This window comes from Channa argus, chromosome 9 (genome assembly GCF_033026475.1).
Source record: "Channa argus isolate prfri chromosome 9, Channa argus male v1.0, whole genome shotgun sequence".
Lineage (NCBI taxonomy): Eukaryota > Metazoa > Chordata > Actinopteri > Anabantiformes > Channidae > Channa > Channa argus.
This window is the reverse complement of record NC_090205.1, coordinates 20424613-20438957: the sequence shown is the minus strand read 5'-3', so window position 1 is coordinate 20438957 and position 14345 is coordinate 20424613. Positions and strand designations below refer to the sequence as shown.

General features: G+C 37.2%; 1 protein-coding gene across 12 annotated transcripts in view; it reads right to left on the bottom strand.

Moving 5' to 3' along the window:
* Window positions 1-24: 24 nt before the first annotated feature.
* Window positions 25-14345, bottom strand: part of stxbp5l (syntaxin binding protein 5L) — a 107722-nt gene continuing 93401 nt past the window's right edge. For 7 of the 12 annotated variants that reach the window (XM_067516082.1, XM_067516083.1, XM_067516086.1 and 4 more), the window contains 7 exons: window positions 9108-9209; window positions 7932-8171; window positions 4422-4785; window positions 4104-4269; window positions 3498-3609; window positions 3022-3242; window positions 25-2683 (listed from right to left, as the gene is read on the bottom strand). In XM_067516082.1, the coding sequence (XP_067372183.1) occupies window positions 2642-2683; window positions 3022-3242; window positions 3498-3609; window positions 4104-4269; window positions 4422-4785; window positions 7932-8171; window positions 9108-9209 (1247 nt within the window). In that variant the 3' untranslated portion in view covers window positions 25-2641. The remainder of the gene's footprint in view (window positions 2684-3021; window positions 3243-3497; window positions 3610-4103; window positions 4270-4421; window positions 4786-7931; window positions 8172-9107; window positions 9210-14345) is intronic. The other 5 variants (XM_067516085.1, XM_067516090.1, XM_067516093.1 and 2 more) reach the window with 1 other exon arrangement.

Below are 14345 nucleotides of genomic sequence, written 5' to 3'. Positions count from 1 at the left end.
GACCAGTGAAACTAAACTCCCAAATGTGTACATCAATCAATGTTTATTTCAGTTTGCTTTTGCATCAACATATCTTCTGTTCTTTTTTGTCAAGTAATTATCTATTACACTAGTATAATATCAAGAAGAACAAAAAGTGGTAGAATCCATTTAAATAAGACAAACTTTGCTGCCATCATTGAGAAAACCAGAGAAATGCCTTTTCAGGATACTACAATGTGAAGAACTACAGAGTTCCAGTGATTTAGACAGAGTCAGAATACCAGATACAGTACCAGCAGTAACAGGTACAACATATACAGAGAAAAATATCCCAAGAATGTCTTAATCTTTTGTTTTTTGTTTTACCTTTCACCCAAGATTGAACTGTACAGTTAATATAAAAACCAAAAACATACTAACAAAACACCCTGTCATTAGAAGTCAGATTTTTTTTTTTTTTTCTTGTTATGTTTTTGTAGCCTAGGTGTGTTTTTCTCTGCCAATGACAGAACTGCACTGAACACAAATCTCATTGACAGTACAGAGATATAAATGGAGTTTTTGTCATGTTTATCACATGTAATCAAATCACGCGTAATCCATAAAATCAATGCATCTCTGCATCTGGGATTCAGGTGACTTGAATTTGTGTTTCGCTGTGCATATTTATGTGGGAGTGACATCAAAATTATCAAGGCGCAATGCTTTACATGTGTCAGCACATGTGTGCATGAGAGCCTGATGTGTGAGAGATGAATATCAATAATCCTTTTTAGTTTTTCAGATCAATTCAAAATACAGACAAATACACAATTACAAAATATCCTCCTCAGTTAAGCTGTTCGCCTGTGTCGTGTGGCTACCCACTGACATGTACAACACAATCACAATATGATACACAACCATGTATCATGAAACATTTGTTGTTTTTAACATACAAGAGCCTTCATTTGAGAGGCCATCACCATCAAATATACGACTGCGAAAAGAGGACGTCATAGTCATCAAGAACAATATTAAACGAAAAATAAATATTAAACATATTTGCCCTCTGTTGAAACTGTTTTACACATATACATATGTTTCTTCACTGACTCAATATCTGAACATCACTGAAAAACATTACTGTTACTTCTCCTGAAACTTTTACTGATTATCAACTCACAAGTGTTTTAATGGATGTGATTCCAATTTCTATTTGTATTCCCATCACTAAGACAGTGACAACCATTTAAAGTATCCTTTGTGATTATGAAAAGAAGACCGCTCCGGTTTAACGCTGGAAACACACAAATCACATCTTTTTAAAGGAGGGAGGGTGTCATTCCTTTGTAATTGCTTTGGTAGAGAAAAGAGCCCCATTTAGCATTTGTAGCACTCTTTCCCTCACTTACACACACGATCCAAGCTTGTTCACTAAACTTGAACATCTGACAAAGGCAGCTATAGACTCAAATGGTGAGAACAAAATAAAGAACACCCTGACATAAATATTTTTTTTCATAATAAAACATACTTATTTGATTTTCATAAATGCCCTCTATTAACTCCAAGTAGTTTTTCTCACCTGTTACCATCAGGACACTTGACGACTACTGACTATGCATTAGGTCTTTGTTAGTTTGCTTAACTAGGTGGATTTATCCATCTTGCTTTATGGCACATGAATATATAGTTTTATACTATAGATAAAATCACATTGTGTCCAAAATACGCATTTAACACTTTTAGACTTTGCATACATCTCACACCAATTTATTCTCTGTTTTCATACAATTATAGTTGGGGCATTAGATCTTCCTCATCATCATTTAACACTTTTTTAAGTAGCAGCAGCCAAAAGGTGAAAATAAATTTGTGTTAATAGACTGTGCAGTTAACTGTAAATACTAGTGTTTTGTGTTTGCACTGTGCAGCCCAGAGTAGTTTTTAATAAAGTTTGAGCATTATAGTTTATATAGAGAAAGCTATCTGCATTAATATTGTATCAAGTAATATTTGATGCAACTAAGAAAAAACAAAGAAGAAAAAAAGAGGGAAAGGAACAAAACTTTTGGCTTAATAGCAATGCAGGTATACATTTCCCTTTTTATATATATATTTTTGTCAATATTTCAAAAAATATAAAGTTTTTCATAGTTTCTGTTGTTGGATTACATCATTAAATAAAACTTTTTATATTTGTATCTCCTGTTAAAGTAGCATGCTGCTTTTTAATATGGCAGTTGGATAATTTTTAATAGTCATCCATTTTTATTTCATGCATTTCTTGTTGGTATTTTTTACTTTAAGGTATCTACACAGTGAGGTCCAGAAAACCCAACCACGCACACTCCCACCCCCCCACACACACACACACACTCACAAACACGCACGCAGATAGGCACACATTCACAGTTCACACTTCCTTCCATCCCACTCTTTTAAATGCTGCCATCATCTTTCTTCATCATCATTCTTATTACTGCACGTCTAGACAAGGAAGTAAACCCGTCCTTGTCATTCAGTAATGTGACAGTGTCGAACATATAGCCACTGCAGAAGCCATAAAGACAAAGTCACTCGACTCTCTTCTTTAGTTGCTCTCATTTGTAGAGACAAAAATCCTGTCCCAGCGTAAAGTTCCAAGCAGTCCAAAAGCAGCCTCAGCCTCCTGCTATTAGAACTGGTACCACTTCTTGTCCTTGCACTTTAACATCAGCTACAAAATGACAAAATCAGAAACTGTCGATGGTAAGGAACAAGTTTTCATTGAACAACAATCACAACAAGTTGGTAATTACTGACGTCAATATACATTATATTTTTAATGTTTATTATTTTCATTATGAAATTAAGCAAATCACTCAATAAGGGAAACAATTAAACTTGTTTGGAGTATGTTACATCCTGTTTAAAGCTAATCTTGACAAAAATAATCAGTTATGCATTTTTCAGTATCAGCTTTATATTACGATAATAATGTTTAAATTAAATCACGTTCCAAAAATTTTCATTACTATTGTAGTATATTTTTATTTATTTATTTATTTTTTTTACCTCATGAGCATGTTTGGAGAAGGTTTCTGCACTGGTCATCATGACGGCAGTTCGATCCTCCAGCTCCCCAAGTCTCTGCCCTCTCTCATCCAGAGCAATGCGTGCCCGAGCCAGCTCACCCACTGCCCCACTAGCTGCCACCTTCATGCCCTCCATCCCCGCCTGTCCAGGGATATGCTGGGCCAAACTACGCGAAGCCTTCCCAGCTGCTGCCTCACCGACTGTTGATCAGGTAAAGAACAACAGATTAGAAGAGAACAGAAAGACAGAAAATGACAAAGATAAAGAAATAAAGCACAAATTGGTTATGGCTAATAGTATGGCTATGGTATGTTTTTACAATAATCTTTTGCTGACTGTACAGTTCACATTGGTGGATTTGAACCACTTATGACTTTATTAATTAATGTCATGTATCTTTTAGGCAATATCACCCGCTAAAATTGAAGTACTGTAGACAAAGACAAAAAACGTACAGAGCTCCTCCCTGTCAAAGTTATGGGAATTTCCTCCAAAGAAGCCCTTGAGAAATCCTCTATTCTGAGCTTCAGGAGTTTCTATTGGTGTAAATAGTTCTCCCAGCATTTCCTGAAATAAATGAAAATTAAAAATTAGCAATCAATACAGTTTTATTAAACAAATATTTTTGATTTTGTACCAGGGAGGTGTTGCAATTATGTGTTCATCTTTTTATTGGTCATCAGTTATGTAGGGTGGGGTCATAATGGCATACTTTCTTTTCCTTTAATCACCATTTTGCCATAGTAGTGCCATAGTATTCATCCTTCTAATTTTATGATAATTTCTGTCTTATTGAAGATGTATTTTTTTGTGTCTGGTGAGAAAGGGACTATAAGCTAAGTTACCACTGTTTGCCTCTAGGTGGCACTATGGCAACATCACGGTAACATGTCCTCAAATTTATCTGCATAAACCTGAGGACAGTGGTGACTCTTAAGACCTGTGCTTATGTATATGACAACATGCACAAAAAAATATATCAACATATTCAACCAGTCAAGTTCAGACCACATATAACAAGTGTGACATATAAACTTCAGTGTCTACAAAACAGTGCCGACCTGCAGGTTGTCACACATCTCCTGACTGTATGTAATTCTCTGGATCTCTGTCGGAGAACTAAGATATAATGCCTGTCCTCCATTGGCAAAGCAAAAGGTTCTTGCAATGCGCATGTCGGTCAGAGGCATGTAATTGACATCCATCAGAGGTCTTAGACTAGGCAAACTAGACAAGGAATTAAAGAGAAGTTACACATGAGAAAGAGCAGTAACAACAACCAACATCAAACCCCTTATAGTTTCAAGTCTGTACACAGACATAAAACATACATCTAAAAAGACAGACAAGAGTAAGACATGCAAAGCTTGTCTATATACCTTAGTGTCATAATGTGTCCATTGGCACAAAAACAGGCCAGGCACACACTGTTATACACAGGTACCACATCGGCTCGGAGCACAAAGGATGACTCAGTGATGTTGTGGACAAAGAGGCACAACTGTGAGGGCATCAGGAATACTTTGGCCTGTCTCTCGGAGCACAACACAGCCAGATGTCCCTCTCCACAGGCATCCTGGGAGGAGAAGGGTGAAAAGTGGACCAGCTTGCGTCGCCGCGGTCGGTCAGGGTCCTCAGGGGCATTGAGATCCCGCCAAACTTCATAGGGGCTCTGTATTAGTGCTCCCATGCAGTCTAAGAAGCCAAAGTGCAACACTGAGCCCTTCAGCATCAGAACCGCTCCTAGGGGTGTTTCAAAAAAAAGTCAGTACAGTTAAACAGGCAAAGCATGCAGTAGAAAAGTCAGATTTCCAAAGCTACAGTACAGCACACTAGTGGCCCAAGGCAAAAAGGTGCAAACCTTTGTGGAGCAGTACATCCAAGCGTAACACACAGGCACAGTGGTTAATTAGCTAGTATGACTATGTTCTACTGTTGGGTACAAACAACTCATTTAACACATATGCTATAGTTTTCTGACATTTTCAGCAAAGACAACATTTACTGCATAAGACACTATCTACTCCCCACAGAAAATCCACAGGAATCCTTTGAGTATTTACTGTTTGTCCTTGAAACTGATCTCTGACTATCCAGTATTAAGCCTTCTTCTTCTAGGTTTACTCTGACAACAACTAGAGGTGCAAAGAACCTTTGCACCTCTAGTTGCAAAGGCTTTTGGGGTTTTTGATCAATTGATGTTCTTGTTCAATGGATGTTACTCTGAGAAAGAGACTCTTTTCTCTTCATAGGCCTTCTGCTTCAGATGGAATGCATGTTTGAGTGGTTCAGTTTGTCCAGTCAGAGTGCAACATAACAGGGGTACAAAATCTATTCTTGCTCTAGAGTACAGAATAACTTCTCCATGGCAACACATTCATGTCTAATTAAAATAAATGAGGTGTTAGATGCCAGTATTAGTGAGACCAGGGGAAAGTTGACCTCCCCATGCATTTTAACACAGTCCTCAGGAAATGACCTGCCCTTATTTTTTTCTAAGTAATTCTTTTTCTTCGTTTCCCCGCTATAGGTTTTATTTCTACTTAATACACTTGTGGAGACATAGCATTTATTTCCTGGCTCTCTGGCTCTCTATAGGAAAAATAAAGATGCAGTAGCGTACAGTACTGAAGCAGCGATAGGTAAAGGTAAGTGTTAAATTACTAATAACGACATAAATGACATTTAAAATAAACACATCTGACAGTGTGAGATAAAGGGAGTGAAACATTGTCCATGTTAGATTAATCCCTCATTTCATAATTTTCACATCAGCTCATTTATCCTGTATACAAATTTGGTATACGACCAATTTGATTTTGACTGCTCATTAATGCATGTTTAAAGTCCACAGCACCAGCTGCATTGATTTGGTCCTTTACAGCAAACTGTAATCAGGACTGAACCTTTGTCAGGTGAGATCAGTCTGACAAACGTTGTTGGGCTACTTAGTGCTGATAATATCAATCAATATTTTGAGTTTGACCAGCAGATTAGAGCGGATTAATTTTTCATGTCTCCCTGTGCACATTTCATGGTATGGTTAAACTAGGGAATAAAGAACCTATGGTAACAGTCCATCTATTCTGTTTTCAACAAGCACATTCAAACACTGAAAAACCACATTAGGCTTTATATTTGTCATGTGGAGCATAAAACCTATGAGCACAGCTTCAAAGCCACAGGAGAGAAGAACATTTCAATAAAAAACACTTTCTCTGAAATGAAAAGGTAATACAGTTGAATAGGTTTACGGGTTGCTTTATGCTTTATGTCATGGATGAATAGTTTAAGAATACTAGTACAATTAAAATGAAGATAAAACTGACATTATATTTGGATTTTATGGTGTGGATGATGTCTTTTTTCCCCCAACTTTAGATTTATGATGTACATTTTTTGCCTTGATATTGTTGCTGACACTAATTAATTACCTTTTTGGGTGTACAGTGGATTTTCTATTGTTTGTCACTCTATTCTTTTTCACCTCTATTCGTAATAAAATTGTATAGTGCTGTGAAAAAATATTAACCACCCCCTCCTGATTTCTTCTCTTTTTGTATAGATTTTATAATGATTGTTTTCCAAATCTTTAAATAAAATCAAGGATAAAACAAAGCTAACTTAAGCTTAGATTAAATAAATTAAAAAAAAAACTAAAAACCTTTAAATTATAACTGCACTTATAACCTATTGAAGCAAGATTATCAAATACATAAATTCAAAAAAGTATATCATATAAACCTTTATTAGGCCAAAACCTCCAAAAACTCAAAACCTTACTTTTAGCATTGTTAAGCTAGTCTGAGCTACTTGTATGCTTAGTAAATTGAGCCTCATTCACCAACCATTCTTAAGAAGAATGTTTCTTCTATAAATGCTTTTGACAGCTTATTTGCTGTTCACTTCCTGCAATACAGCCTCCACTTCAGAACTATTAATGTTTTCTGCTTTTTGGGGAACGGTGCTCCAATGTCTTTAGATTTTATGTGGCCCACTAGTAATTCACCTTATCTTACCTATTCAACATCTGCATGGTCCTGTGTGTGCCCACACAGCCCTGTAGTCTCAAGTCCTTTTTTACGTATGCCAAATAGGAAAAACTACAACAGATATTCAACTCACGACAATTCAAATTTTGACTCATCAATCCATAGAATACTTTCGCAAATGAGGGTTATACTTGTGTGTTGTGGCTGAATTCAGACCAATCTTAATATTCTTTTGGAATAGCAGTGTTTTTAACTCACCACTCTCCCAGGGATGCCATGAAAACTGACCTTGATTGAGGTAAGAAGGGCATGTGGGTACTTGGATTTTTTTCTTTGGATCTTTTCTGACTTCCTGAATACGTTGTCATCATGTTCTTTGACTAATTTTGCCCAGCCAATTCTGAGAAGGTTATCTACTACTACAAGTAATATTTAGATAGTCTCTCACTGTGTGGAATCCTAGAGTTTGAGAAATAGCTTTGAAACCCTTGTCAGACTGATGCAATTTAAATTGGTATTTTCCGGAGGCAGTAACACAGGTGGCAAATACTGTACCTTTTCCCACAGGCTAAGTTGCTATTACTTATGATCACCTTATTGCTTCAAAAATGTAGTAATCATGGCCAAACTTTTTTTGTACTCTGGGTTTGCTTATGTTCTTCTTATTTTATGTTTAGTACAGTTTAGTATGAAAAACTAAAACATAAGGGGCGGTGAATATTTTTCAAATGACTTTACTTACCAAAGTATAGCTGAAATTTCTGAACATGACATCAGTGCCACAACCATGTAAGAAGCACTCTAAACATAGGTTGTAAATAAGCAAACTATCTAAAATTCTACCTCTGTTAAGTAAATGACAGCTTTGTTTTTCAACCCAGTCTTATTGGGACCTACCACTTGGGCCAATCGTAACAGGTTCCTCCATTCTCTCTTCCTGGTCGGTGGCAATAGACATGGGGATGACAAGGACCACACCTAAGCTGGTGCCCACCCACAAACATGGTGTGGGCAGGGTGTCATTCTTGCGTGCGTAGGACTCTCCAAACTGCAGCGTGGTGATAGCTTCTTTGGTATCCCGGTCGATGCTGGACACACTGGAACTGCGTGAACGGCTGAAGGAGTTTTCCCGACTCTCTGACACAGCAGCCACCGAACACAGGAGCACGACACAGACAGACACAATGCAAAGAGAGAGAGACATGAAGCGGTACCGTGAGAAGGAAGGACAAGAGAGAAAAGAAGGAAGAGAAAGATGTTGAAGTGTAGAGTGAAAGTGGTCAAAAGGAACGACAATGTGGTGGATAAAGAAGAAAGATGGTTGTATGAGAGAACAATTAGTCAAAAAAAAAAAGGCATTCAGTAAGTAGAAATAGCAATAAGGAGCGCTGAGGACTCTAAACATCAAAACATGGCTTTTCGGCAGATTGTATGTGATTTAAAACCTTGGAATAAATAGGAAAATTCCTCTTAGAAATAGTTATACAGTGAGAAACAAAGTAATTAACGATTATGAAGGGACAACTAGACACATATCTTCATGTCACACCCCTGCACGCACACACAGAATGAACAGATTTTTACTTGACTGGCGAGATTCTCACGCACGCTTTTACAGATAGACACACATGAGAATGCACACACGTACACACTGGCAGTTGCACCATATTCCAAAACGTCTTTAATTCTATTTGAGTGCTACCCATTCAGGTCCTCCACTGTGTACTTTGTTTACCTCCATCATAAAAGTATTTCTGTACTGCTGCCATTCTGAATTATTCAAAACCAGGCAACATGCAGTATTGAACTTTCATCCAAACGGTACACAGAGAGCACATTTTGTGTAAAAACTCCAGATGGGTGCTGTATGCCAAAATTTATGCATCCTGCAAAACATAAACTGTGCACTTCTCTGCTCTTACACCTTGTGGACAAGGTCATGCACTTCCAGGCATATTTTAAATGAAGCAGGGCCACAGGACGGACTGACATACCGACTGACGGATGAACGAAACCAACGTATATTAGTCAGCAGGACAGCAGTTGATGTGATTGTGGCCGAAGCCCCCTTACCTCTCTCACTCCAGCAGTAGGGGGTGGTGGTGTGATGCTCATCGTGGGAGTACATAGTGACTCCATGAAACTGCTGAAGCATTGCCCTCCTGGATGCATAACCTACTCATCCCCCACAACATGAACCCCATAGAACAAACCACATCCACCATGGCCCAAAGGAAACACACAGTGCAGCCAACCAGCCAAGAATCAGACAAGAGGACAGACAGATGGACAGCAGTACAGGAGAGTGAAAACAAGGGAAAGAAAGAAAGATGCAACTGAGTGTGTGAAGATTCCTTGAAATATATATAGACAGAGAAAGAGAGTGTAACTGAAAAAGAAGCTGCTCAACCACATTTTTAGTGACCACTCAACCATCACTTGCATATCCATTTTCTCTCTTTATCCACTTTCAAAACCCTGTGCTACTCAAAAACCGCTAGCTCGGTTCATGTAATCCAGTTTGGTCAATAAGGACTTACTCTCACTGTATATATTGTATCAATATATGTAGCATATATCTAATATAGTGTGTTTTTTTTAAATACTGCTATTCTGACAACATTATTTGTGCTGGCAGCCACAAAGACAAAATAGCCTTTTGCTGTGAGTCTGGGTAGCAGAATCTTGATTTTGCTATGTGTCACTGGGGTGTGTTTACGCTGTGTGACAGAGCCTGTGGGGTGCTGGCTAATGAAAGTCAGGCACAGTGGCACTCTGACAGGACATAGGGACCCCTGAAGGGGCCCTTACAGGGAGCTAGAGGCAGGCAAGGCACTGTCAGGGAGGTGATAAGGGAAGACTGACAATCTGAAGCAGTGAGACAAAGTACCAGATTACACAATGGTACATGCACATACACCCACAGACCCTTTTGAGAAGCAAAGACAAACACCTGGGGACAATCCAGAGTTCCTATAGTTATGCAGCTAAGTGCCAAGTTTTGTTGTCTTTGTAATCAAACCATAAATGTATTAAATGGATTTGCCCATTTTCATTTTAAACTTAAATGGGAATTAAGAAACCATTGAACCCAAATTTTGAGATTTTAACAATTGAAGTCATTATTAATTGAAGAGATCCATCAGGGACTTGTTATATCACAAAGGCATATAAAAGCAGGCCTATAGCTCCAGCATTTGATTTTTTTTATCTTGCATTCACACAATGGCGTAGGTGTGTGTGGGTGCGAGCTTGAGTATCTTTTGAAAAGCTCTTCAGCATCTGACCAGGTAGTTACTGAGTCACATCAGCTCTGTGCTATAGTGCACAAAAACCCAACGATGACGGCCAATACTTCATAGCCATTTGCAGTTGAAGCACATAACTTTCATGTTAAAAATGGTGCATATCAATGTCTAGGGTGTATACTATTAGATGGTCGACTGAGTCATTAACTTCCAATTGTCCTAGGAGAAAAAGCAAATAACAAATAAAAAAATAAAATAAAAACAATGAGCAAGTCTGATCTATGGCAGGTCCACCTCAAAACTTACAGGACCTTAAGGAGCTGCAGCAAACTTGGTGGTAGATACCACAGAAATCCTACTGTACAGAGGTATGCAAAGAGAAATCTGTTGCATCAAATCTTTTTGCAGCAAGGAAAGGTTTTGGAGTTGGTCATACCATAATGCTAGTAGTGTCTCTTATACTTGTAAAACTTGTATTTTAAGAAGTTATATAACTGTACATGAGTTCTACGTAATTCATGTTATACTTAAACCTCTTAACCAATTTGTCCAGTCTAGTGCAATCGTATCTTCAATATTTCATAGACAAAAGATAGGAGGTATGCAAATGTTTACTGTACACTGATTCTGACTCCCCCTGCCATTTCCCTCTGTCTCCTCCCCTGGCACGAAGGCCTCATTAACATTGGCCTCATCTCTTGCACTGCTTGTTGACCTTTAATTATTCCAGTGATCCTGCTGGCTCTTCACAGTGGTAACCCAGTGAAACCGATAAACAACTGTGCCAAAGATAGGCTACAATCAGAGAAAGTCTGCTGAGGAAAGTGATTCTTGGCATTAAGGTGCAGTCTATGGATATTGTATCTTTTTTATTGTATTTCCTCCTCCTTACATATGAGTGCAAACCTGTGCATCCCCTTACAGTGAAATGACAAAAAGTAAACTAGAGTTTTTTTCAACATATATTTAATGCACTTTTAGTAGTATGGTACTACATAAAATACCTTATTATCAGAAGTTAAAAATGTTGGCTAAGTGTGCATAGTGTCTATGAAAATAAACTTATAGTGGAATAATGATTAAATCATTGCAAAAGTTTGCACCTTCCTTTATGAAATGTTTTCTAATACTTTGCATGTCCTCCTTCTGCCTTTATAAACTCCTCCAACGTGTTTGGGTACTGGGATAGAAATTTTATCATGAGGTCTTCTAAAAGCTATTGTCCTGATCCCATTGTTTTCAATGATATGAGCTAACTTGAGAACTACCTACTTGCATATTTACAGTGCAAGTCCAATTTAACATACCTGGAGCCACTGATAATGTATTAAATGTTTATACTTTTATCCTCTTTGACAATTTTTGTTTCTTCTGGTGAAAAAGTAACAATTGTACTAGCTGAATGTGTATAAAATGTTATGTTCATGAAAACAAATTCTTTGTTCTACTCTTTTTGCCATTTCAGTGAGAGGCGAATGCATACTGCAAACACAGCTCTGTGTTTAAATTAAAACAAAACAAGATGACTTCTAACTGTTCCTTCTGTATACAATATGTGCCAATATGTTAAAATGCACTACTACTGTCTCTACATCTGATAGTATAGTAGTACAGAAGTATTTATTGGGGCCTAAAAAAATATCATTTGAGAGACAAAAACTCAATTCAGGGTCTATGTAAAATTTCCTACTTTGCTTTATATTATTTCTTCTGGTTGAGGGCCCAGATGAAAAACTTTTGTTGTATCCTAATTCACCTTCAGAATTTTAATTCTCATCCAGTTACTAATAGCAAGCAGACACAGTATGAGGGAGCTTAGAGGATCTACATATGAATATTCCAGTGAGATGTACAGCTGTGTGTCATCAGCATAGTATAAAAATGTTTTTTAATCAGTATAAGGTTTAGTGGACTTTAGCGACTCAAAGCAAGCACCCAAAGCAGTTTAGTATAAACTTTGTGCCATGTTTTCATGATAAATTAATTGCCTTACTTGCATAAAACAAACTTAAAGAGCAATATCTACAATTGTCTACATTGGTAGGTTGATGATGCAAAAATTCAGCTTATGTTAATGAAATACTGCTTTCCTCTTAGCTATAGGTCAGTGATAGATAATGAGGTTAATGATATTGGTTGTGTGAATCTAATTGCAGAATTGGTTTAAAATGTTCAACTGTTACTCAACGAATAGCACTGCACTTGTTTATTTTTTTATTGTAAATTTTAAACTGAGATGCAAGAAATCAGCAATTTTCCCTGAAATGTTTCAAATACATGTAGGGAACTACATAGGAAAATGCATCAGATGCTACCTTCCTCCAACATACAAGTTACTGCACATACAAGAGTGCACATATACTCATCTACATACACAGCCAGACAAACAAACATACACACAATGTAGTGAATTATATTTTGTTGTCATAATGCACATAAATACATTATTATCCTGTTTATTTTTTGAGACAACGTTTAGCACCAGATTTTTTTGAAAATCCCTTAGTGGGCAGAACAGAAACAGATATGAGTTGTCCCTAGGTAAAAAACTTAACTGTAGCACAGCACAGATGTGTCAGAAAATGTGCAAACATTGCCTTTTATGATCAGTTATCCACTGTGGTATTATCGGTTACTGTTGTTTTTACTACTTGTTTATTACTTGTTAATCTGACAGAACTCTGACTAAAAGCCCTGATGGGACCATATATAAGTAGGCTGCCCAACCAGAGCTTCCAAGAAGTGCACTTTCCCAAGGGGCACAACTTCACATTTGATGCATCAGCATTATACATGCAAGCAATGCAATAGTGGTAGCGCCCCAGGTTTATGAGTCAGCACCATCGAGCTGCATGCAAGAACATTTTCCTATTATTGAGTCAAATTTCTCCTACTTTTTTCTTTAAGTCTTGCTTATAAGAGTCAAGATCAGATTCATTAAACTCTCTTAAATGCACAATTTCGTCATCAATTACTCGTTTCAGACTGATTTGTAAGGAGTTACCAGTCCATGAAATTTGTTGATTAACATAATCAACAACCCTGAAACTGCCGCATAAAGGTGCTAGATCCGCTTTGTTTGCAGTAAAGTTTCATTCACAAAAATGTCGTATGACAGTCAAAGAAGAATTTCACGGCAGAGCTTCAAGTCTGCTGTCAGAAATCCTAATCAAAAACAACAAATGCAACAGTCAGCTAATTGTAGTAGAGGAATCAAAACTATACATAAGATAAGAAAATATCTGTAGAACTGTGCTTTTTTAATAGTAATCAAAGTTTTAAATGGGGGCCAAAGTATTTAATGTTGAAAATAAATACATTGTTTTATTAAGGCCTTCACATAGTGTCTGACCTCATTCAGATTATAGGCTGATATAGAAATTCTGCAATTATAAAAGTACTTAAATTCCTATAAATTACACACAGAGGGAAACATACAGTGTTTTCAAATGCACACAGTTCTTAATTTCACCCACAGAAATCATGCACTACACACAGACAGTCACAGGCAAGCACAGAATTTTACACTGATCATAGGGACATGAACCCTGCTATGCCAATCCATTTTTAGAACAAGTCAGTGTCTGGATAAAATGAGTTCAAAGGGAAGAAAATAAATGTCAGATCTGACAATAAGAATGTCAAAATGCCAGAGTGGAAATCCTGCCTGAGCTGCTATGTTGTACTACATGGTGTGCATACAAAAATAGAAATTTCAAATATCTTAAAAAACTGGATGTTCCAGTCCTTGCTATATAAAGGAAATTGCATATAATCACTAGCATTGGCTTAATGTTTTATAGATTATGGCTGTGGCTACACTACATAAGCCACCTGTGTTCCATCAGCTGATTTTTCAGAAAACACTTCATCCCGGATGTATTTATGAGAGAAGAATAACATCACAGAGAAGGCAAAACTTTTACTTCATCAAGCTGGATGTAAAAAGAGGGACATTCACTGCTGACATATCAGAGGTCCATTTATAGTTGAAAATAGAAGACATTTTGATTCGAGAAGAAAAGAGAAAGAAAGGCACTGAAGAAGTAAAGGTGAGTTGGTT